The sequence below is a fragment of the Rana temporaria genome, chromosome 8 (assembly GCF_905171775.1).
Source record: "Rana temporaria chromosome 8, aRanTem1.1, whole genome shotgun sequence".
Classification (NCBI taxonomy): Eukaryota; Metazoa; Chordata; class Amphibia; order Anura; family Ranidae; genus Rana; species Rana temporaria.
This window is the reverse complement of record NC_053496.1, coordinates 168,277,063-168,303,313: the sequence shown is the minus strand read 5'-3', so window position 1 is coordinate 168,303,313 and position 26,251 is coordinate 168,277,063. Positions and strand designations below refer to the sequence as shown.

The window sequence follows — 26,251 nt, the reverse complement described above, 5'->3', positions numbered from 1 at the left end:
GTGGTGGGAACCCCTCATAATAGGCACAGCAGGCGTACAGACCTGGTAACTCAGCACAGGGATGGTGGGAACCCCTCATAATGGGCACAGCAGGCGTAGAGATCTGGTAACTCAGCACAGGGGTGGTGGGAACCCCTCATAATGGGCACAGCAGGCGTAGAGACCTGGTAACTCAGCACAGGGGTGGTGGGAACCCCTCATAATGGGCACAGCAGGCGTAGAGATCTGGTAACTCAGCACAGGGGTGGTGGGAACCCCTCATAATGGGCACAGCAGGCGTACAGACCTGGTAACTCAGCACAGGGATGGTGGGAACCCCTCATAATGGGCACAGCAGGCGTACAGATCTGGTAACTCAGCACAGGGGTGGTGGGAACCCCTCATAATGGGCACAGCAGGCGTACAGACCTGGAAACTCAGCACAGGGGTGGTGGGAACCCCTCATAATGGGCACAGCAGGGGTACAGATCTGGTAACTCAAAAAACTGGGCACAGCAGGCGTACAGACCTGGTAACTCAGCACAGGGGTGGTGGGAACCCCTCATAATGGGCACAGCAGGCGTACAGATCTGGTAATTCAGCACAGGGGTGGTGGGAACCCCTCATAATGGGCACAGCAGGCGTACAGACCTGGTAATTCAGCACAGGGGTGGTGGGAAACCCTCATAATGGGCACAGCACGCGTACAGATCTGGTAACTCAGCACAGGGGTGGTGGGAACCCCTCATAATGGGCACAGCAGGCGTACAGATCTGGTAATTCAGCACAGGGGTGGTGGGAACCCCTCATAATGGGCACAGCAGGCGTACAGATCTGGTAATTCAGCACAGGGGTGGTGGGAACCCCTCATAATGGGCACAGCAGGCGTACAGATCTGGTAATTCAGCACAGGGGTGGTGGGAAACCCTCATAATGGGCACAGCACGCGTACAGATCTGGTAACTCAGCACAGGGGTGGTGGGAACCCCTCATAATGGGCACAGCAGGCGTACAGATCTGGTAATTCAGCACAGGGGTGGTGGGAAACCCTCATAATGGGCACAGCACGCGTACAGACCTGGTAATTCAGCACAGGGGTGGTGGGAACCCCTCATAATGGGCACAGCAGGCGTACAGACCTGGTAATTCAGCACAGGGGTGGTGGGAATCCCTCATAATGGGCACAGCACGCGTACAGACCTGGTAATTCAGCACAGGGGTGGTGGAAACCCCTCATAATGGGCACAGCAGGCGTACAGACCTGGTAATTCAGCACAGGGGTGGTGGGAACCCCTCATAATGGGCACAGCAGGCGTACAGACCTGGAAACTCTGCACAGGGGTGGTGAGAATCCCTCATAATGGGCACAGCAGGCATACAGACCTGGAAACTCAGCACGGGGGTGGTGGCAACCCCTTATAATAGGCACATCAGGCGTACAGACCTGGTAATTCAGCACAGGGGTGGTGGGAACCCCTCATAATGGGCACAGCAGGCATACAGACCTGGAAACTCAGCACAGGGGTGGTGGCAACCCCTCATAATGGGCACAGCAGGCGTACAGACCTGGAAACTCAGCACAGGGGTGGTGAGAATCCCTCATAATGGGCACAGCAGGCGTACAGATCTAGTCACTCAGCACAGGGGTGGTGGGGAACCCCTCATCATAATGGGCACAGCACACATAGACACCCGAGAACTCAGTACAGGAGTGGTGGGAATCCCTCAAAATGGGCACAGCAGGCATACAGACCCAGGAACTTAGCACAGGGGTGGTGGCAACCCCTCATAATGGGCACAGCAGGCGTACAGACCTGGAAACTCAGCACAGGGGTGGTGAGAATCCCTCATAATGGGCACAGCAGGCGTACAGATCTGGTAACTCAGCACAGGGGTGGTGGGAACCCCTCATAATGGGCACAGAAGGCGTACAGACCGAGGAACTCAGCACAGGGATGGTGGGAACCCCTCATAATGGGCACAGCAGACATACAGACCTGGGAACTCAGCACAGAGGCGGTGGGAACTCCTCAAAATGGGCACAGTAGGCGTACAGACCTGGTAAATCAGCACAGGGATGGTGGGAACTCCTCAAAATGGGCACAGCAGGCGTACAGATCTGGTAACTCAGCACAGGGGTGGTGGGAACCCCTCAAAATGGGCACAGCAGGTGTACAGACCTGGTAACTCAGCACAGGGATGGTGAGAATCCCTCATAATGGGCACAGCAGGCGTACAGATCTGGGAACTCAGCACAGGGGTGGTGGGAACCCCTCATAATGGGCACAGCAGGCGTACAGATCTGGGAACTCAGCACAGGGGTGGTGGGAACCCCTCATAATGGGCACAGCAGGCGTACAGACCTGGTAACTCAGCACAGGGGTGGTGGGAACCCCTCATCATAATGGGCACAGCACACATAGAGACCTGGGAACTCAGCACAGGGGTGGTGGGAACCCATAAAAATGGGCACAGCAGGCGTACAGACCTGGTAACTCAGCACAGGGGTGGTGGGAACCCCTCATAATGGGCACAGCAGGCGTACAGACCTGGTAATTCAGCACAGGGATGGTGGGAATCCCTCATAATGGGCACAGCACGCGTACAGACCTGGTAATTCAGCACAGGGGTGGTGGAAACCCCTCATAATGGGCACAGCAGGCGTACAGACCTGGTAATTCAGCACAGGGGTGGTGGGAACCCCTCATAATGGGCACAGCAGGCGTACAGACCTGGAAACTCAGCACAGGGGTGGTGAGAATCCCTCATAATGGGCACAGCAGGCATACAGACCTGGAAACTCAGCACGGGGGTGGTGGCAACCCCTTATAATAGGCACATCAGGCGTACAGACCTGGTAATTCAGCACAGGGGTGGTGGGAACCCCTCATGATGGGCACAGCAGGCATACAGACCTGGAAACTCAGCACAGGGGTGGTGAGAATCCCTCATAATGGGCACAGCAGGCGTACAGATCTAGTCACTCAGCACAGGGGTGGTGGGAACCCCTCATAATGGGCACAGCAGGCGTACAGACCTGGAAACTCAGCACAGGGGTGGTGGGAACCCCTCATAATGGGCACAGCAGGAGTACAGATCTGGTAACTCAGCACAGGGGTGGTGGGAACCCCTCATAATGGGCACAGCAGGCGTACAGACCTGGTAACTCAGCACAGGGGTGGTGGGAACCCCTCATAATGGGCACAGCAGGAGTACAGATCTGGTAACTCAGCACAGGGGTGGTGGGAACCCCTCATAATGGGCACAGCAGGCGTACAGACCTGGTAACTCAGCACAGGGGTGGTGGGAACCCCTCATAATGGGCACAGCAGGCGTACAGATCTGGTAACTCAGCACAGGGGTGGTGGGAACCCCTCATAATGGGCACAGCAGGCGTACAGACCTGGTAACTCAGCACAGGGGTGGTGGGAACCCCTCATAATGGGCACAGCAGGCGTAGAGACCTGGTAACTCAGCACAGGGGTGGTGGGAACCCCTCATAATGGGCACAGCAGGCGTAGAGATCTGGTAACTCAGCACAGGGGTGGTGGGAACCCCTCATAATGGGCACAGCAGGCGTACAGACCTGGTAACTCAGCACAGGGGTGGTGGGAACCCCTCATAATGGGCACAGCAGACATACAGACCCGGTAACTCAGCACAGGGGTAGTGGGAACCCCTCATAATGGGCACAGCAGGGGTACAGATCTGGTAACTCAAAAAACTGGGCACAGCAGGCGTACAGACCTGGTAACTCAGCACAGGGGTGGTGAGAATCCCTCATAATGGGCACAGCAGGCGTACAGACCTGGTAACTCAGCACAGGGGTGGTGGGAACCCCTCATCATAATGGGCACAGCACACATAGAGACCTGGGAACTCAGCACAGGGGTGGTGGGAACCCATAAAAATGGGCACAGCAGGTGTACAGACCTGGTAACTCAGCACAGGGGTGGTGGGAACCCCTCATAATGGGCACAGCAGGCGTACAGACCTGGTAATTCAGCACAGGGGTGGTGGGAACCCCTCATAATGGGCACAGCAGGCGTACAGACCTGGTAATTCAGCACAGGGGTGGTGGGAATCCCTCATAATGGGCACAGCACGCGTACAGACCTGGTAATTCAGCACAGGGATGGTGGGAATCCCTCATAATGGACACAGGAGTACAGACCTGGTAACTCAGCACAGGGGTGGTGGGAACCCCTCATAATGGGCACAGCAGGCGTACAGACCTGGAAACTCAGCACAGGGGTGGTGAGAATCCCTCATAATGGGCACAGCAGGCGTACAGATCTAGTCACTCAGCACAGGGGTGGTGGGGAACCCCTCATCATAATGGGCACAGCACACATAGACACCCGAGAACTCAGTACAGGAGTGGTGGGAATCCCTCAAAATGGGCACAGCAGGCATACAGACCCAGGAACTTAGCACAGGGGTGGTGGGAACCCCTCATAATGGGCACAGCAGGCATACAGACCTGGAAACTCAGCACAGGGGTGGTGGGAACCCCTCATAATGGGCACAGTGGCGTATCAAAGCTATGGCGGTCATGGAAAGTGCCATAGGCGCCATGGGGGGGGGCGACAAAAACCAAACATTCATGAAAAAAATTCCAACCAGTTCTGTGGTCGCCTACTATAGGCTCGGTGCTGGCGGCACGGACATTAACTTTGCAAGTACCTTGGCTGGCATGTAGGAGAGTGACAAGCGCGGGCAGCGGGCGTCCCCCGCTTTTCTATGAATGGGATCGCCCAGACCGTGATTCGGCCAACTTGCGGAGGCTCCGCCTCAAGCCCCGCCTACCCTTCTCTGTGCAGCGCAGCTTCATCTACTCGAGCGCGAGCGTGTCTTGTCTGTGACGTCACAATCGTCACTAGTGGCTCCTGTATTGTGATCTCAGAGTTAACGCTGGGATGGGCGGGGCTTAGCAGCTATCGAACCCCAGCCAATAGGAGGAATGGGCGTACCGCTGCGTTTGTGGCCCCGCCCCTTTTCTTAAACAGCCCAATAATGGCTGATGTTCGATAGCTGCTCAGTCCCGCCCACCCCCATATCGCCGCAGAAATATGAAACTCCTCTCTGTCTCTCTCTCCCTACAGGGAGTCACAATAGATGACAGTGTCACACCCTAAGCGGATCATACAAGCACCAATATCTGCTCAATGTGATACCCCCTCTCCTCTGTCAGTGCTTCCAATTCGTGCCACCAGTCAGTGCCAATCATTGCCACCAGTCAGTGCCAATCATTACCAGTGCCACCAGTCAGTGCCAATCAATGCCACCAGTCAGTGCCAGTGCTGCTTGTCAGTGCCATCTGTCAGTACTTGTTCCGCTTGTCAGTGCCACCAATCAGTGCCAGTCAGTGCCAATCAGTGCCAGTGCAACCTGTCAGTACCAGTGTCGCTTTTCCGTGCCACCAGCCAGTGCCAATCAGTGCAGCCAGTGACAATCAGTGCCACCTGTCAGTGCCAATCAGTGTCAGTGCCAATCAATGCCACCAGTCAGTGCCAGTGCTGCTTGTCAGTGCCATCTGTCAGTACTTGTTCCGCTTGTCAGTGCCACCAATCAGTACCAGTGCCGCTTGTCAGTGCCAATCAGTGCCACCAGTCAGTGCCACTTGTCAGTGCCACCAGTCAGTGCCAGTGCCACTTGTCAGTTTCGTTTTACAAACCATCACTGCCCTGTATTGGCTCTGAGTCTCTGTACATCACAGAAGCAGGAAACAGCATGCAAAAACGAAACTGAAACTGTAGGTACATTATATGATTGATTTTTATCTATTTTTAAAAGGAATCCGTTATATATATATATATATATACACATACACACACACACACACACACACACATACACAAATTATTATTATTATTTTAAAAAGAAATTACAAAAAAAGGGGGGTTGCCATCCGGGACCTCTGGGCCCTTTAATAACAAAAAAAAAAACCTCTGGGCCCTTTAATAAAAAATAAATAAAAACAAATATATATATATATATATATAAACAAAAATAAACATTTATATAAAAAAAAGGGGGGGTTTGCCACATGGGGTCCTGGGGGCAACTGTGCCCTTTAATAAAATAATATATATATATATTATTATTATTATTTTATTTTTAAAAGGGGAGTTGCCATCTGGGGACCTATGGGCCCTAATATATATATATATATACACAAATTATTATTATTATTTTAAAAAGAAATTACAAAAAAAGGGGGATTGCCATCCGGGACCTCTGGGCCCTTTAATTTAAAAAAAACCTCTGGCCCTTTAATAAAAAATAAATAAAAACAAATATATATAAAAAAAATAAACATTTATAAAAAAAAAAAGGGAGTTTCCATCCAGGGCCCTGGGGACCTCTGGGCCCTTTAAAATATATATATATATCAATATATAAACAAAAATAAAAAAATAAACATTTATAAAAAAAAAAGGGGGGGGTTGCCACATGGGGTCCTGGGGGCATCTGTGCCCTTTAATAAAATTAAAAAAAAATATATATATAAAAAAAATGTTTTTGTATATATATATATATATATATATATATATATATAATAAAAAAGTATATAAAAAATATTTTTTTTTATAAAAAAAAAGGGGGTTGCCATCCGGGCCCCTTACAGGTGTACTGCCTGTACCCCCCCTGATGGCGGCCCTGGCAGGAGGCGGTCCTTAAGTGGTTAATGAGCGCCGGTGACAAAACACAAACAGATATATTTATATATCTAAAAACAATACAGCGCACATTATCTGTGAGCACTATATGCACCGTCCCTTTAAATGGAAGTTCCATAATTAGGTGTCTGTGCTCCTAAAGCGTCCTATAAAATCTTATAGGCAGTCATAGAAAAATGTGAAAAAAGGGGATTCTTGTATATCTCAAATGTCGCCAATAAAAAAAAAACTTGTCACCTGTTTTCTATGAAATATTGTTATAAATATCTGTATCGTGTTCTATTTCATGTAAATCAACCGCTTTCCATCACATTTCATTATTACATTGATAACAAAAAGGGGAAATGTATAGGAGAGTTCGCACATACCTCATGTCTCTTCAAAGTTCAAACGCTGAATGAGCCCACAGCTTTGGGAGCGTCTATTGATTGGCCCGAAACACTATGACACTGTGACATCAGTGTGTGGGAGGAGACAGAATTCCGTTGCTAGGAAACCAATGATGTCAGAGCTGTGTGGCAGGAGCACTGCAGGATTCCTCTCAGAGCGTTGCTAGGATACCAATGTCCTGCCTTGTGTAAACAAACTCTAAGCACAGGTCAGACAATTTTTTTGCGTTTTCCTGAATTTTTGAAATTCTTCAAACGGTCGTATTTTAACCACTTAAGGACCGGACCAATATGCTGCTAAATGACCCAAGGGGTTTTTACAATTCGGCACTGCGTCGCTTTAACAGACAATAATTGCGCGGTCGTGCGACGTGGCTCCCAAACAAAATTGACGTCCTTTTTTCCCCACAAATAGAGCTTTCTTTTGCTGGTATTTGATCACCTCTGCGGTTTTTAATTTTTGCGCTATAAACAAAAATAGAGCGACAATTTTGAAAAAAATGCAATATTTTTTACTTTTTGTATAATAAATATCCCCCAAAAACATATATATAATTTTTTTTTTCTCAGTTTAGGCCAATATGTATTCTTCTACCTATTTTTGGTAAAAAAAAATGGCAATAAGCGTTTATCGATTGGTTTGCGCAAAATTTATAGCGTTTACAAAATAGGGGATATTTTTATTGCATTTTTATAAAAAAAATTTTTTTTACTACTAATAGCGGCGATCAGCGATTTTTTTCGTGACTGCGACATTATGGCGGACACTTCGGACAATTTTGACACATTTTTGGGACCATTGTCATTTTCACAGCAAAAAATGCAGTTAAATTGCATTGTTTATTGTGAAAATGACAGTTGCAGTTTGGGAGTTAACCACAGGGGGCGCTGTAGGAGTTAGGGTTCACCTAGTGTGTGTTTACAACTGTAGGGGGGTGTGGCTGTAGGACTGACGTCATCGATCGAGTCTCCCTATAAAAGGGATCACTCGATCGATGCAGCCGCCACAGTGAAGCACGGGGAAGCCGTGTTTACATAGGGCTCTCCCCGTTCTTCAGCTCCGGGGAGCGATCGCGACGGAGCGGCAATAAACGAATAGCCGCGCCGTCGTCCCGGATTGCACCTGAAGCCACGGGAACCGCCGCAAGTACCGGGGGGGTCCGACCCACGTCAAGCACAGCACGTACGTGTACGTACTTGTGCCTGTCCGTGCCATTCTGCCGACGTAGATCTACATGCGGCGGTCCGGAAGTGGTTAAAAACTACAAATCCGACAGCGAAGATCTTTACATCGTGAGAATCACAAGACCCGGACCTACGTTGTGACGCATAGTATGTCTCTGAAATATTAAAAATGGAGGCACAATCACAGTTTAGATATTGGTGGGACCTGGGACACCTATGTAGATGATTTTTCATGTGGCCAGATACTGCGATTGCCAACAGGGGCCAATCTGCCCACTAGATGGCGCTTTCCCCTTTTCTGTACACACACACAGGAGCGGCGGGGGACCCTGTAAGCGATTTGGACCGGAATCATGCGATTATAGACCGATCATTTCTCTGTTAGGCTGCATTCACACCTTGGCGTATTTACGCCCGACGCTCGTGCCGTTGGAGGGGTGAGTTAACATTGATGTCTATGGAGATGGTTCACATCTCCACGCCGAAACGCTGTACGCCTGAAGCTCAAAACAAGTCCCGGACCCTTTTTTTCAGGCGGCTTTCGGCGTTCGGCATAGACAACAATGTTAATCAATGTTTTGTTAAAAAAAGGTTAAACGACTCGTTTGCCGCGGTACAATACGCCGCAATTTGTCGCGGCAAAATACGCTGCGTTATAGTGTGAATGCAGCCTTAGTGGGCAAACGTACAAAATCAGAAACCAATTAAATACTTTTTTTTCCCCTCACAGTATATTTCCCTGGTGCCCCCCCCCATCTTTCCATTTCTATTACATACAATCAGGGCCGCCATCAGGAATTATGGGGCCCCTTACACAGCTTCAGGCATGGGCCCCCTGGAGCAGAGAACCCGGGGGAAGGGGGGGGGGGGGAGTGCTGCCACCAAGCAGGGGGGGGGGCCCCTTTACAAAAAAAAGAAGAAATAAAGAAAAATATATATAAAAAAAGGGGGGAAGCCATCCGGGGCCCTGGGGACCTCTTGGCCCTTTAACCACTTCCCGACCGCCTCATGTAGATATACGTCGGCAGAATGGCACGGACAGGCACATCAACGTACCTGTACGTCCCTGCCTAGACGTGGGTCGGGGGTCCGATCGGGACCCCCCCCCCGCTACAAGCGGCGGTCGGGTTCCCTCGGGGAGCGATCCGGGACGACAGCGCGGCTATTTGTTTCTAGCCGCTCCGTCGCGATCGCTCCCCGGAGCTGAAGAACGGGGAGAGCCGTATGTAAACACGGCTTCCCCGTGCTTCACTATGGCGCTGCATCGATCCAGTGATCCCCTTTATAGGGAGACTCGATCGATGACGTCATTCCTACAGCCACACCCCCCTACAGTTGTAAACACACACTAAGTGTACACTAAATCCTACAGCGCCCCCTGTGGTTAACTCCCAAACTGCAACTGTCATTTTCACAATAAACAATGCAATTTAAATGCATTTTTTGCTGTGAAAATGACAATGGTCCCAAAAATGTGTCAACATTGTCCAAAGTGTCCGCCATAATGTCGCATTCACGGAAAAAAATCGCTGATCGCCGCCATTAGTAGTAAAAAAAAAAAAAATTAATAAAAATGCAATAAAACTATCCCCTATTTTGTAAACGCTATAAATTTTGCGCAAACCAATCGATAAACGCTTATTGCGATTTTTTTTTACCAAAAATAGGTAGAAGAATACGTATCGGCCTAAACTGAGGAAAAAAAAATTTTATATATGTTTTTCGGGGATATTTATTATAGCAAAAAGTAAAAAATATTGCATTTTTTTCAAAATTGTCGCTCTATTTTTGTTTATAGCGCAAAAAATAAAAACCGCAGAGGTGATCAAATACCACCAAAATAAAGCTCTATTTGTGGGCAAAAAAAGGACGCCAATTTTGTTTGGGAGCGACATCGCACGACCGAGCAATTGTTTGTTAAAGCGACGCAGTGCCGAATTGTAAAAACCCCTTGGGTCATTTAGCAGCATATTGGTCTGGTCCTTAAGTGGTCAATTAAAATATATATATATATATATATATATATATATATATATATATATATATATATATATATATATATATAAACAAAAATAAAAAAATAAACATTTGTAAAAAAATAAAAAAAAGGGGTTTGCCACATGGGGACCTCTGAGCCCTTTATATATATATATATATATATATATATATATATATATATAATAAAAAGAAAAAAACATTTTTTTTATAAAAAAGGGGGGTTGCCATCCGGGGGCCCTGGGGATCTCCGGGCCCCTGGGGACCCCCGTACCCCTAAACAAAAAAAAATTGTCCCTTTAATAAAAAAAATAAAATAAAAATATATTAGAAAAAATATATATATATATTTTTTTATAAAAAAAGGGAGGGTTGCCATCCGGGGCCCTCTAAAAAAAAAAAAAATTGGCCCTTTAATCAAAAATATTAAAATACAATACAAATATATTAAAAAAAAATGTATATTTTTTTTATAAAAAAAAAAATCGATTAGCCAACACAAAGGTCCTCCAAAGCAAACACATCCGTCTTCCCGCCCAATTTTTTCCTCACAGACCAGGTTCCAGAAGAAAAAGAAGGCTCCACATTCTTATTGGTCAACACGATCACATGGTTGCATTGACCATTTACTGCTCATGATTGTCTTCAATATATACGATGCTACACAGTTTTCGGGCTGTGTAGTGAAAATATTAAGTATGCAGCCTTATATGGGAATGGCGGGAGAGTGGCATTTTTTGGACAACTGTCATTTTCACAGCAAAAAGTGCTATAAGTCCCCATTCACATCTAGGCGTTTTGTCGCCTGTAGTGCGACGCCGCTGCCGCCAGAGGGATAAAAAGACATTGCCCTCTATGGAGATGGTTCACATCTCCACGCCGAACGCCTGCCGCCTGAAAAAAGGTCCCGGACCTTTTTTTCAGGCGGCTTTCGGCGTTCGGGAACCATCTCCATAGAGGGGCACATCTAGGGGCACATCTAGGCGGACAATCGCGGCGTTTTGTCGCCGCAAATCGCGGTACAAAACGCCGCGATTTGCCGCCGCAATTCGCGGGACAAAACGCCGCGAATTTGTCTGCCTAGATGTGAATGGAGCCTTAGAGAGCACAGGAGGACCATCGGAAAGCGCAGAGCCGCGCTCAGTTGATCACCACAGCTCTCCTCTACTCAGCGGGGATCTTGGGCCCCTACCTCTGCAATGCTTGTGCCAGGGAAGACGATCGGGGGGGGGGTCACGGAAGCTCCGAACTGCACTATAGGAAAGTATGTGGCACAGCACAGATTGCAGACACACATACTTTTTACATTACATTGTACTGTGGTGGTGAGGATTCGAGCAATTTGTAAGCATTTTTACTCTCTTCACACGGAGGATTAAATGGCAAGCCCTACCCCGAAAATAAGCCCTAGTGTGTTCTTGGGTGCCAAAATTAATATAAGACCCGGGCTTATTTTCTGGGAAACACAGTATATGATAAGACTGTACAATTTCCTTTAGAGTTACCAAAACATTATGAGGATACAGTGGAACCTCGGTTTAAGAGTAACTTGGTTTGAGAGCGTTTTGATTTGCAAGTAGGGCTGCAACTAACAATTATTTTCATAATCGATTAGTTGGCCAATTATTGTTTTGATTAATCGGATAAAGGCCTTAAAAAAAAATTGCATTTTTAAATTTTTTTGGGCCAATTTGTTGTTGGGCAGATTACAAAACACAAATTGCCGCAAAAACACATTACCGTATTTATTGGGGTATAGCGCGCTCCCGCGTATAGCGCGCACCCCTAAAGTTGCCCCGAAATTCCTGTGGAAAAAAGATTTTTGTACTTACAATTTTGGTGTCTGGCGGCGTTCATCGGGCGGCCTTGTCGGGTCCGGCGTCCGTCTGCGGGTGTCCTTTTCGTCGGGTCCGGCGTCCTTCTGCTGCGTCCTCCCCGCTCGTTTCCAGCTTTCCCGCGCCGAGTTTGAATACTGCGCCAGCATATACCGAGCGCAGTACACTCGTGTATAGTCGGGCAGGCTCGGCTACTCTCGCGCTCACATCCTGTACGTCCAGGACGTGAGCGCGAGAGGAGCCGAGCCTGCCCGACTATACACGAGTGTACTGCGCTCGGTATATGCCGACGCAGTATTCAAACTCGGCGCGGGAAAGCGGGTATCGGCGTATATCGCGCACCCATGATTTTGCCCTGATTTTCAGGGCAAAAAAGTGCGCGGTATACGCCGATAAATACGGTACATGCTTTTCTGCAGCTTCTCCATTGAAGTATATTGAACCAATTAAAAAACGAAATAGCACCGTTTTGCGTTAAAAAGTCCTTGCCCTTTCCAAATACGCAGCAGCTGAAAAAAAGTCATGGATGTGAACGTGTTCCAAAGGAAAACATGTAAATGAACTGTAGTGTGTTTCTGCAAAAAGCACCAAAACACAGAGGTGTGAACCCAGGCCTGAGATGTTTAGTAACATAATGGGGGTTAAAAAAACAAAAATAAGTATAAAAAGCAAATAATCGCTACTGTAAGGGGTTAATTTTTTTTACTTTTGGGACAGTGAAAGTAATATTTACAGTAGCCATTTGCTTTTTTGTACTATAAAGGGCTGCTTTTAGTTTTTTTAACCCCATTATGTTACTGGCCGATTAATTGATTAGAATTTTCATAATCGATTAATTTCATAATCGATTAGTTGTTTCGGCCCTATTTGCAAGCAACTTTTTTTTTTAATTCTGACTCAGTTTGCGAGTGTTGACTCGCAAGACGAGCAGAATTTAAGCTAAATAGGCCTGCAGTACCTCATTTGGCCTGAGGTACGGGGCGCAGGAGCCGAGAAAAGCCGAACATTGGCCTGCAGTACCTCATTTGGGTACGGGGGCGCAGGAAACGAGCTGAAGTGTCCTCAGGCCTTTCCGGCCGCTTTTGGCGCTCTCTGGTACCACCCCCACCTCTGGCCACATTCGGTATTGCATCCCATTGAAGTCAATGCGGAACAAATTATTTTCGTTTCCATTGACTTCAATGGGAAAACTTGCTTTGATATGCGAGTACTTTGGATTACGAGCATACTCCTGGAACGGATTATGCTCATAATACTTTCAATCTGTATCCAATCAATCAGACAGGCCCTCGTACTACATAGTTGATGGTAAATCTAAAGGAGATTGTACTTTGTATAATCACTTTCAAAAGTGAACCCGTGATTTGTCCGTGACAGGTTCCCTTAAAGCTTTTCTGGGGTAGAACTTCAGTGTTGGGGTACATTGACGTTAACTTGGAGGAACATTCACTTTTTTTCAGTTATTTCTTTTAGCCTCATGCTAAAAGAAATAACACAACTAGTGCTAAAAAATGAACATATCATAGATTGAGGCCAGTGAAAAATGGGTGAGGACACCCTAAAACTGAAAGTTCTCTGGAAAAATGAGTCAGTAACTGGGGAACTCATTTTTTGGGTCTCCACCAGTTATACACTATGGCCCAGATTCACGTAGCACTTACACCGACGTATCTCGAGATACGCCGGCGTAAGTGCACATATGCGCCGTCGTATCTATGCGCCCTGACTCTGAAAGCAAGATATGCCTGTAAATAGGCTTCATCCGACCGACGGAAGTTTCCTACACCGTCGTATCGTGGGCGCATATTTACGCTGGCCGAAAGGGGCGCTCCCATTGATTTACGATTCGATTATGAAAATGAGTGAGATACGCCGATTCACAAACGTACTTCCGCCCGGCGCATTAATATACGCAGTTTACGTAGGTCGTACGTCCGGCGTAAAGTTACGACTCATAAAGCAGGTGTAAGTCAGCAGCATCAATGCAAATGGCTGCACCAGGGAACACAGCCGTCGTTATTTACGTCGTTTACGTAGTACGTGAATAAGCCCTATTCACGTACTACGTAAACTACGTAAATAACGACGGCTGTGTTGCCTGGTGCAGCCATTTGCATTGATGCTGCTGACTTACACCTGCTTTATGAGTCGTAACTTTGGGTACGGGGGGCGCAGGAAACGAGCTGAAGTGTCCTCAGGCCTTTCCGGCAGCTTTCGGCGCTCTCTGGTGCCACCCCCACCTCTGGCCGCATTCGGTATTGCATCCCATTGAAGTCAATGCGGAACAAATTATTTTTGTTTCCATTGACTTCAATGGGAAAACTTGCTTTGATATGCGAGTACTTTGGATTACGAGCATGAATGGCTGACTTCATCCATTGAAGTCAGCCGTTTGTTCGGCCCATCATTTGCATTGGGTCATGCTTCATTTAAATGGATCACGCCCACTTCCACCTACTTTGAATTAGGCTGGCTTACGCCTACGAATTTACGTTACACCGGCGCAACGTTGGGAGCATTTGCTTTGTGAATTCCATGCTTGCCTCTCTGCGTTGCGTCGGCGTAGCGTAAAAGAGATACGCTACGGCGGCATATATATGTGCCGATGTATGTGAATCCGGCCCATCGTGGTCAATGTTTGTAAGCAACTGACCATTCAAGCTATGTAAGCTCATTGGATACCATATTCCAAAACCATTGCATTTATTATCGGAGTTGCTTCACATTCCAAAACCATTGCATTTATTACAGCGTTGCCCCACCTTTAACAGTCTTTACCCTTCTGCGAAGGTTTTCCACAAAGTTTCGACATGTCTATGGAAATCTGTACCCATTCTGCTGAAAAAGCATTTATGAGGTTGGGTACAAAAAAAAAAAAAAATCAGGCTTACAGTCAGCATTCCAATTCAATCTAAATGTGTAGGGTTGAGGCCAGAGCTCTGCTTAGGCCACTCAAGTTCCTGTAGAGCAAACTTGGTCAAACCATGCTTAAAATCAAGAAAGCGCTGCATTCCGTCCAGCCAACTTAGCTTAGACTTCAAAACAGCCTCAGCCCACGAGTCTCTGCCAAAGCCACGTCCCCCGACATGTTTTGCCCCACCCACTGGACTTAATCATAGTAGGAGTAGTGAAACACGTCAGGGGGGTGTGGCTTTGGCAGAAACTCACGGGCTGAGGCCGTTTTCAAGTCTACATTAAGTTGGCTGGATGGGAGTGGGGTGCTTCTTTGATTTTATACATGCATTGCTTCAGATGAGCACATTTGCCACCCTTTCTCCCTGGTGACTGCAGGAGTATGGCTTCTCCAGCTTAAGCAGCGTTCATAATCTAGCACCATGGTCAAACCATGTCTTTATTGGGGCTGGCTTTGTACACGGAGGGCACAGTGATGTCACAACAGAAAGGGGGCTTCTCCAAACCGTTGGAAATTTCTGTAGCACTATAGTACCCTTCACTGGAACTCAATCCTTTAGAGGGATTTCCACATAATTCTGTCCGTATAATGTAACCAACTCCCAGGTGATTGAGCCCACCAGATTCCCAGAGAAAAGAGGGCATGAAAATGATCACCTGATTTCTAATGGACACAATGTTAGTAAGAGGGACAGCCGTGTCAACGCTGCATTGTAATAATGTTCAAAGGGAAGAAAAAAAAAAAGGGGCAACCTACATAGAGCTGAGTTTTCTTTCCCCTTCAGATATAGAAGGAACAGCTAAAGTGAACGTACTCTTACTCAGAAGTCATATCCTGATACAGGAACGTCTCGTCTTTCGTGGGGACGGAGATAGTAGATGAGGAAGGCTCTTCTAGTGAGCCGTTTTCCACAGTCAGAACGTGAATACGGCTGTAGTCCGCATGGACTCTAACATGCCTAGCCAGGTTTGATTTTTGCGTAAAGCCTCTCCCACACTCGGGGCATGAGTATGGCCGATGACCGCTGTGAATTCTCTCATGTTTGGCAAGATCGTACTTGTCAGTGAAACATTTCCCACACTCCGCGCATGGAAACGGCTTCTGCCCCGCATGGACCCTCTGGTGCCTAATGAGATATTCTCGATGTGGAAAACACTTCCCGCATTCAGGACATGGATATGGCTTCTCCCCTGTATGAAGTCTTTGGTGTCTGTTGAAGTGTCCCCTCTGAGTGAAACATTTGCCACACTCGTAGCAGAAAAACTCCTTCTCGTTGGCGTGGCTCTTCTCGTGATTGGCCAGATGCCCCTTTTCTCCGAAACATTTTCCGCATATGGAACAGGAATAGGGCTTTTCCACCGAGTGACTCCTCTGGTGATTGACGAGGTGCGACTTTTCAACAAAGCATTTCCCGCAATCGGGGCAGGAGTGTGGTTTGTCCACTATGTGATCTCGCTGGTGTTTGAAAAGTTTTGCTTTGGCCGTAAAACATTCGCCGCACTCGAAGCACATAAACGTTTCACCCCTTCTTCGATATGTACGATTGGGGACTGGAGGTAAGTGACCAAGTAAGCTCCCCGCAAGGGTAGAGGGACCAGATGATTGACCCACACCGTGAGGTATTGAATAGAGATTTGCATCAATGCCCGCTTCTTCTAAAGAATCTCTTGTGACATCATCTTCCATTTCACTGTCTGGAAAGATCATGGGACATTTATCCATATTGTACCCCGTGTATCTTCCATCTGCGGAAAATAAGACATTGAGGGTTAAACAGGAACACATAGAGCCAAATATTGTTATTTTTATTTTGGATATAATAGGAAATGATTAACCACTTAAGCCCCGGACCAAAATGCTGCCTAAAGACCCAAGGGGTTTTTACAGTTCGGGACTGCGTCGCTTTAACAGACAATTGCGCGGTCGTGCGACGTGGCTCCCAAACAAAATTGGCGTCTTTTTTTCCCCACAAATAGAGCTTTCTTTTGGTGGTATTTGATCACCTCTGCGGTTTTTAGTTTTTGTGCTATAAACAAAAATAGAGCGACAATTTTGAAAAAAATGCAATATTTTTTACTTTTTGCTATAATAAATATCCCCCAAAAACATATATAACATTTTTTTTTCCTCAGTTTAGGGCGATACGTATTCTTCTACCTATTTTTGGTAAAAAAAAATCGCAATAATCGTTTATCGGTTGGTTTGCGCAAAATTTATAGTGTTTACAAAATAGGGGATAGTTTTTTTGCATTTTTATTTATTTATTTATTTTTACTACTAATGGCGGCGATCAGCGATTTTTTTCGTGACTGCGACATTATGGCGGACACTTCGGACAATTTTGACACATTTTTGGGACAATTGTCATTTTCACAGCAAAAAATGCATTTAAATTGCATTCTTTATTGTGAAAATGACAGTTGCAGTTTGGGAGTTAACCACAGGGGGCGCTGTAGGAGTTAGGGTTTACTTTGTGTGTGTTTACTAGTGTAGGGGGGTGTGGCTGTAGGAATGACGTCATCGATCGTGTCTTCCCTATAAAGGGAATGACGCGATCGATGCGCCGACACAGTGAAGCACGGGGAAGCCGTGTTTACACACGGCTCTCCCCGTTCTTCAGCTCCGGGGAGCGATCGCGACGGAGCGGCTATAAACGAATAGCCGCGCCGTCGTCCCGGATCGCTCCTGAAGCCACGGGGACCGCCGCATGTACGGGGGGGGTCCCGATCGGACCCCCGACCCACGTCAAGCAGGGCACGTATATATACACGTTGATGTGCCTGCCTGTGCCATTCTGCTGACGTATATGTACATGAGGCGGTCCTTAAGTGGTTAAAGTGGTCCTAAAGTCTAAATAGGTAGATTCAGTAAGAGTTAGGCCGGCTTATCAGTAGATAAGCCGACCTAACTCCGGGACGGTCGTGTGTATGACGGAAAAAAACGTAGAGAAAAAAAAAAAGAGAGCTAGTTTCAATTTTTTTGCGGGCAGTTTTTTGCGTCGAGAAAACTGCTAGGGAGCATACACACGATCGGTTTTCACGACCAATATAAAAAATGTCAGTTTTCTCGTCGTGAAAACCGGTCGTGTGTACAAGACATTCGTGTTCAGACTCCTTGGGTGAGCCCACAGCATTCGCCAGGGTGACCTGCTTGTATCCCTACCCTGCTGGTCGGTGGGGGCCTCCTCTACTACTATAGCTACTGGTCTCTGAAGCCGACCCCTGACAGTGACACTATTATATCTGTAGAGCTTGGGAGAGTTTTAATTGCTCATGGTTTTATAATAGAAGTTCAACAAGCTCATAAAGGCCTAATTGTCAGTAGTTCAAAAACTTTTGGCCATCTAGTACCGTATTTTCCGGCGTATAAGACGACTTTTTGCATCTAAAATCATGCCCCAAAAGTCGGGGGCGTCTTATATGCCGGGTACCTGTCTGTCAGACGGCGGCCATCCATTATTCAAAAACCGCGCCTCCTCAGACTGTTCCGTGATAGGCGGAACACTAATTTTCCCAGGAGAGCCTCTGTTCAGTGTTCCGCCTATCACGGATACCTTCTCATCCTTGGCCTCGGACGAGAGGACAACGTGATAGGCGGAACACTGAACAGAGGCTCTGCTGGGAAAATTAGTGTTCCGCCTATCACGGAACAGCCTGAGGAGGAGGCGCGGCTTTTGAATAATGGACGCCCGCAGCCTGAGAAACTCTGCAAACAGGAGAAGGTAGGAAGATCATTGAGGCAGGCATACTGGCACAGTGAGGCAGGCATAATGGCACAGTGAGGCATGTATAATGGCACAGTGAGGGGATGTAACGGAATGACCCAGGACACCCAGAGACTTTGTAAGGATGAGGGGTCACCAAGGAGTCTTATGTCTAGGGTCACCTTATGTCCGATAGGGCCATAGGGTGACTGAGAAATTACAGGACAGGGGACATCACTGATAGTTCATATTGCAGGATCTTGAGATATTGCAATTTGTTGGTTAATTGTGACCCAACCAGTCAATAGTGACTCATTTCTATGATTAGCCCTGACTAGTGACATGCTAATTGAGTCAGGCTCCTGGAAGACCTTTCATTGTGTGATAACACTGCTTTAAGCCTATTGATGCTCAGAGGTGGGAATACCTTTCTGTCAAGCTGTATGCGAAGACAAAACGTCTGTCTAGGGATGTGGATTAAGAAGAGATCATTGTGTGATGGTGTTTTGTTTGAGTTCTGTTAATGAAGGAATGTGCAGTGATTAGATCATGATAATTATAAGCCAGCGCCGACATGTCTAGAATGTTTAGCAATTAGCCATCTGAAAGTGTATTGAAGCCCTCCCAGGGTGTGGGTGGAGAGTTTGATTGTTCCTGTGCCTTGAAAACTGTATAAAAGCTGAGAGTGAACCATTAAAGTTGTCTTCATTTTGGAACAAGTACAGAGCTGCGTGTCTCGTCTTGATTCTGGGGAAATGGGATGGATCGGGTCCTGTTGGTCGGAGTGTCGATAAGCTGTCTTGGATGTGATGGAAGGTCGTAAACGGTGGTGACCGTTACAGGGGATGTCTTATACAGTGAGTATATCCCAAAACCAGCATTTTAGGCTGGAAAATTAGGGCGTCGTCTTATACGCCGGCAAATACGGTATATCGATCACTCACCCGAGCCAATCTCTGAAGGAATTCCCTCTTTACGCTGTTCCACACCCCTACCATACATCTTCTCTGGTGCTCCTCTACCTCCAGCTTGATACTGAGACAACCTTTCTTCCTGCAAAAGAAACAATAAGCATTTTGTCCAATGTTTGGGTTTGAGATGGACACAAGGGCCCAGATTCTTAAAGGACTTACGACGGCGCAGCGCCATGTACGCCGTCGTAAGTCCTAATCTGACCCGTCGTATCTATGCGACTGATTCTAAGGCCCGGTACACATGAGCAAACATGTACGATGAAAGCGGTCCGTCGGACCGTTTTCACCGTACATGCCTGCCAGAGGGCTTCTGTACGATGGTTGTACTAACCATCGTACAGAAGTCCGCGCGTAAACAATACGCGGGGCGTGTCCGCGTCGTCGCCGCGACGATGACGCGGAGACGTGGGCGGGCCTGCCATTTAAAGGCTTCCACGCATGCGTCGAAGTCATTCGACGCATGCGAGGGACGGCGGGCGCCTGGACATGTACGGTAGGTCTGTACTGACGACCGTACATGTCCGAGCGGGCAGGATTCCAGCGGACGGTTTTAAAACGCGTCCACGAATATTTGCCCGCTGGGAAAAGGCCCGGCGGGCAAATGTTTGCTGGAATTCGGCCCGCTCGCGCCTACACACGACCGAACATGTATGCTGAAACTGGTCCGCGGACCAGTTTCAGCATACATGTTTGGTCGTGTGTACGGGGCCTTAGAATCAGTTACGCATAGATATCCATTAGATCCGACAGGCGTAAGTCTCTTACGCCGTCGGATCTAAACTGCATTTTTTTTTGTTGTCAGCTAGGTGTCGCTTCCGTCGAATTCCACGTCGAGTATGCAAATTCCCGAACGTACGCGTGGCCGACGCAGTAAAGTTACGACGTTTACGTTAGGCTTTTCCCGGCGTATAGTTGCCCCTGCTATATGAGGCGCAGCCAATGTTAAGTATGGCCGTCGTTCCCGCGACAAAATTTAAAAAAAAGTTACGTCGTTTGCGTAACTCGTTCGTGAATGGGGCTGGACGTAATTTACGTCCACGTCAAAACCAATACGTCCTTGCGGCGTATTAGGAGCAATGCACACTGGGAGATTTCCACGGACGGCGCATGCGCCGTTCGTGAAAAAACGTCAATCACGTCGGGTCACAGTAGTTTAGCAAAAAACACGCCCCCCCCCCCTTCCACATTTGAATTAGGCGGGCTTACGCCGGCCGATTTACGCTACGCCGCCGCAACTTACGGAGCAAGTGCTTGGAGAATAATAATAATAATAATAATAATAATAATACAGCACTTGCCCGTGTAAGTTGCGGAGGCGTAACGTAAATGAGATACGTTACGCCGCCGCAGGACATACGCCGATATACAAGAATCTGGGCCAAGAGCTATACTGCTACCAATGCCATTTTAGCTACCTGATATTTTGATAAGTTCTTGTGATTTTCCAGGGGAGAATCCCAGGAGTAAAGAGGGCTTCGACATCTCTCCGGTGTGTTCCTGTTGTTGGACCCATCTGTGGAAACGTCCTCTTCTTTACACATCGGGTCTCTCCACAAATACATCTCATCGTCACTCTCCGTCACTTCAACTTTAATATTAGGTAAAGGTTTGCCCTGAATGTTAGAAAACAAATATGAGCTAGGGTTTACTAGGCCCGTGATAATCAGTCATAATCAGGGCCGATCCTAGGGTCACAGGTGCCTGGGTGCAGAAATATTTCTGGCGCCCCCCACATGGGCGTGGTCATTTTATTGACTCCTCCCCTTTACAAATGTTTCTATGGCAATGACTCAACCACAGAGATGCTCCCCCACGAAGTCTTCATTACCCTGGGATCCTTACATGATCTCTTAACAATAAACAAAATACAGGAAGAGAAGCAGAGTACTTTATTGGGACCTGGAGGGGGGCCTCTCTGATTGACACAGAGAGGGCTTCTGTTAGAGAGTCTGTTAGAAAGAGCCCCCAGACATACTACAGACATGATACAGGAGATGGTCAGAGACTGCAGACATGATACAGGAGATGGTCAGAGACTGCAGACATAGGGCTAGATTCAGAAAGGAGTTACGTCGGCGTATCTCCAGATACGCCGTCGTAACTCCGAATGCGGGCCGTCGCATCTCGGCGCCCGATTCATAGAATCAGATACGCCTCAATGTTGCCTAGATACGAGCGGCGTAAGTCTCCTACGCCGTCGTATCTTAGGGTGCATATTTACGCTGGCCGCTAGGTGGCACTTCCATTGATTTCCGCGTAGAATATAGAAACGTACGTGCGCCCGATGCATTTTTTTACGTAGTTTACGTAAGGCTTTTTCCGGCGTAAAGTTACCCCTGCTATATGAGGCGTAGCCAATGTTAAGTATGGACGTCGGGACAGCGTCAAATTTTGCGTCGTTTACGTCCTTTGTGTAAGTTGTACGCGAATAGTGCTGTGCCTAAGTTACATTCACGTCGAAAGCATTGACTATTTGCGGCGCGATTTCGAGCATGCGCACTGGGATAAAAAGCGTCAATTACGTGGGGTCACGACTATTTTGCATACAACACGCCCCCTACCAGCCTATTTTGAATTAGGCGGGCTTACGCCGGCCCATATACGCTGCGCCGCCGTAACTTCGGGCGCAAGTTCTTTCTGAATACGGGACTTGCCTGTCAAAGTTACGGCGGCGTAGCATATATGAGATACGCTACGCCCGCCTAAAGATGGGCATTTGTATCTGAATCTAGCCCAAAGTAAAGGAGATGGTCAGAGACTACAGACATGATACAGGAGATGGTCAGAGACACATCAGTGCTGGACGGACACACACAAACAAGGAGAGAAGGAGGGAGGGGAGAACTCTGCCACTTAGGCGACCCCACCTCTGCAGGCGCCTGGGTGCAAAGCACCCTGTGCACCCTGCCTAGGATCGGCCCTGGTCATAATGGTGTACTGACCAAAATTGTATCTACCTTTTCGTCCTGGAGGACCTTTTGATGTTCCTGTGTGGAATCCCAGTGATCAAGAGGACTGGAACACCTCTTTGGTGTATTTCGAATAACGGATCTTTGGAAGGGAAATTCCCACTCCTTCTGCGCATCGGTCCTCAAAAACGTGTTTTCTTGCCTCTCTGCGACGTCGGCTTTAAAGTTCAACCGGCGCTCGTGGTGGCGCTTCCTCTGCATTTCCATCCTCGAAAATGTGTCTTCTACTCGCTCCATGGCTTTACCTTTCATGCTCAACTGATGTTCGTGCTTTTGTTTCTGCAGATCGATCCTCAAAGTCTTGTTTTCTTCTTTTTCTTCGGCTTTAGCATTCGACTGACATTCCCGATCCTTCTGTAGATCGATCTTTAAATATTTGTCTTGTGCTCTCTCTGTGGCCTCCGCTTTAACATTCAACTGATGCTCGGGCTTCTCTTTCTGCATGTCAAGCCTTTCTTCTTTTTCTTTGAGGTCGGCTTTATTATTCGACGGACAGTCCCGATCCTTCTGTACGTCGATCCTCAGGAATTTGTCCTGTGTGCTCGGTGGGACTTCCGCTTTAACATTCGACCGATCTTCATGCTTCTCTTTCTGCCAGTCAATCCTCAAAGTCTCGTTTTCTTCTTTTCTTTTGACTTTGGCATTAAAGTTCGACGGACATTCGCGCTCCTTCTGTACATCGAACCTCAAAAATTTGTCTTGTAGCCTCTCTCTGGCTTTAGCTTTAATATTCATAGGATGATCGCGCTTCTCATTCATCGCATCGATCCTCGAAATCTCGTTACCTTCGTTCTCATTGATTTCAGCTTCATTGTTTAACTGACATTCAGGCTCCTCCTGTAGATCGATCCTCAAAAATTTGTTTTGTACCCTTTCCGTGGCTTTAGCTTGATAATAGGGCTGATGTAAATGCTGCTTTTTATGCATATCAATGCTCAAAATCTTGTTTTCTTCTTTCTCTTTGACTTCAGTTTCAACATTCAACCAACATTCGCGCTCCTTCTTTACATCGATCATCAAAAATTTGTCTTCTGCTCTTTCTGTGTTTACAGCTTTATCGTTTGACCGACAGTCACGCTTTATGGCAGAAACAAAACAGAAAAAGGACAGCTGGTTTTATTAGGTCTTTAGGTAGATCATAAAGTATACAGTGGGCCTGATTTACTAAAACTGGAGAGTGCTTACAAGTTTTTTTTTCCGTCAAAGACGCCCTCTTGGAATGGGCTGTGCTGCGGCACAATGTGTCACCGGCTGTGACCACCGGACACAGCCAATTACTGATCAGTGTACTGGCCCGCTGCCGATCACTGTGACCAATCACATCACAATGCACTCCAATCACATGCCTTTCATGCCATCCATTGTGTAAAATTGTGTTGCTAGCTGTGATTGGTCACAGATATTACATGGTACAGACAGGGCCAATCACAGCCCCTCTGTACCATATGATTAGCTGCGGCCGATCACAGCTAATCCCCATCATACACATTGAATTCAGTTTCATTCAGTAAAAATGGTTACTGATCAGTGTACTGGCCCGCTGCCGATCACTGTGACCAATCACATCACAATGCCCTCCGATCACATCCCTTTCATGCCATCCATTGTGTAAAATTGTGTTGCTAGCTGTGATTGGTCACAGATATTACATGGTACAGACAGGGCCAATCACAGCCCATCTGTACCATATGATTAGCTGCGGCCAATCACAGCTAATCCCCATCATACACATTGAATTCAGTTTCATTCAGTAAAAATGGTTACTGATCAGTGTACTGGCCCGCTGCCGATCACTGTGACCAATCACATCACAATGTAATCCCTTCTCAGCCTCATGTGCCTGCTTCCAGTTCCCCACACACACTCTCTGACTTCCTGGTACAGCTCCCCCCCCCCACCATCATGCATCAGGAGAAAAAGGGAAAAGGTTACAGGGATCTATCACAAACATCACACCCTCCAATCACATCCATTTCATGCCATCCATTGTGTAAAATTGTGTTGTTAGCTGTGATTGGTCACAGATATTACATGGTAGACAGGGCCAATCACAGCCCACCTGTACCATATGATTAGCTGCGGCCAATCACAGCTAATCCCCATCATACACATTGAATTCAGTTTCATTCAGTAAAATGCTCCGTGACCGCGGCACTCGCGGACCTGATCGCCCCTGGAGTCCCGCGATCGGTCCCGGAGCTGAAGAACGGGGAGAGCCGTGTGTAAACACAGCTTCCCGTTCTTCACTGTGGCACCGTCATCGATCGTGTGTTCCCTAATATAGGGAACCACAATCGATGACGTCAGACCTACAGCCACACCCCCCTACAGTTGGAAACACAGATGAGGTCACACTTAACCCCTTCAGCGCCCCCTTGTGGTTAACTCCCAAACTGCAAATGTCATTTTCACAGTAAACAATGCATTTTAAATGCATTGTTTGCTGTGAAAATGACAATGGTCCCAAAAATGTGTCAAAATTGTCCAAAGTGTCCGCCATAATGTCGCAGTCACGGGAAAAAATCGCTGATCGCCTCCATTAGTAGTAAAAAAAAAAAAAATTAATAAAAATGCAATAAAACTATCCCCTATTTTGTAAACGCTATAAATTTTGCGCAAACCAACCGATAAACGCTTATTGCGATTTTTTTTTACCAAAACTATGTAGAAGAATACGTATCGGCCTAAACTGAGGAAAACAATTATTTTTTTTATATATTTTTGGGGGATATTTATTATAGCAAAAAGTAAAAAATATTGCATTTTTTTCAAAATTGTCGCTCTATTTTTGTTTATAGCGCAAAAAATAAAAACCGCAGAGGTGATCAAATACCACCAAAAGAAAGCTCTATTTGTAGGGAAAAAAAGAACTCCAATTTTGTTTGGGAGCCACGTCGCACGACCGCGCAATTGTCAGTTAAAGCGACGCAGTGCCGAATCGTCCGGGTCCTTTAGCTGCCTAAAGGTCCGGGTCTTAAGTGGTTAATTAGCAAAAAAAAAACCTGTGGCGATTTAATGCCACCAAAGGAAAGCTCTATTTGTGTAAAAAAAAAAGAAGAAAAATTTGGTTACAGTGTTTCATGACCGTGCAATTGTCATTCAAAGTGTGACAGCGCTGAAAGTCGCAAAATTGGCCTGGGCAGGGAGGGGATGAAAGTGCCCAGTATTGATTGGTTACTATGCACTGCAGCAGATTTTGTACTCTCCAGTTTTAGTAAATCAACCACAAACTACAAAAAAAAAATAAAGAAAAAATAAAGTTTTTTCTTTACCTGATCTTCATAGGAGACCTTGTGATCTTTCTGTGCACAATTCCAGGAAATAAAAGGATGAAGACATTGCTGCTGTTGAGGATTTTTGCTTTCGGATCCATCTGTAGGAACTCGCTTCCCCTTGTGCTGCACCACGGTATTCACACACATTTCCTCCTCTGTCTGCGTGGGTTTCAAATTAGAGACACAATCGCCCTGAGTAATACACAACAGCTATTAACCACTTCAGCCCATTTTGTTGCTAAATGACCGGGCCACTTTTTGCGATTCGTCACTGCGACGCTTTAACTGACAATTGCGCGGTCGTGCGACGTGGCTCTCAAACAAAATTGGCGTCAGTTTTTCCCCACAAA

The 26,251-nt window shown here is 47.0% G+C and overlaps 3 protein-coding genes across 9 annotated transcripts in view; 1 reads left to right on the top strand and 2 right to left on the bottom strand.

Annotated features, from left to right (window-relative positions):
* LOC120909855 (zinc finger protein 436-like) overlaps positions 1-26,251 on the top strand; it is an 865,309-nt gene that overhangs the window by 614,928 nt on the left and 224,130 nt on the right. The window lies entirely within an intron of this gene.
* The window catches only part of LOC120909932 (zinc finger protein 239-like), a 350,937-nt gene that overhangs the window by 220,632 nt on the left and 104,054 nt on the right, over positions 1-26,251 (bottom strand). The gene's annotated exons all lie outside the window — the stretch shown is intronic.
* Positions 14,746-26,251, bottom strand: part of LOC120909847 — a 42,165-nt gene continuing 30,659 nt past the window's right edge. The window contains exons 4-8 of one of the 2 annotated variants that reach the window (XM_040321580.1): positions 25,899-26,093; positions 22,615-23,703; positions 21,073-21,270; positions 19,628-19,736; positions 14,746-16,725 (exon numbers count right to left, since the gene is read on the bottom strand). In XM_040321580.1, the coding sequence (XP_040177514.1) occupies positions 15,797-16,725; positions 19,628-19,736; positions 21,073-21,270; positions 22,615-23,703; positions 25,899-26,093 (2,520 nt within the window). In that variant the 3' untranslated portion in view covers positions 14,746-15,796. The remainder of the gene's footprint in view (positions 16,726-19,627; positions 19,737-21,072; positions 21,271-22,614; positions 23,704-25,898; positions 26,094-26,251) is intronic. The other variant, XM_040321578.1, reaches the window with a different exon arrangement.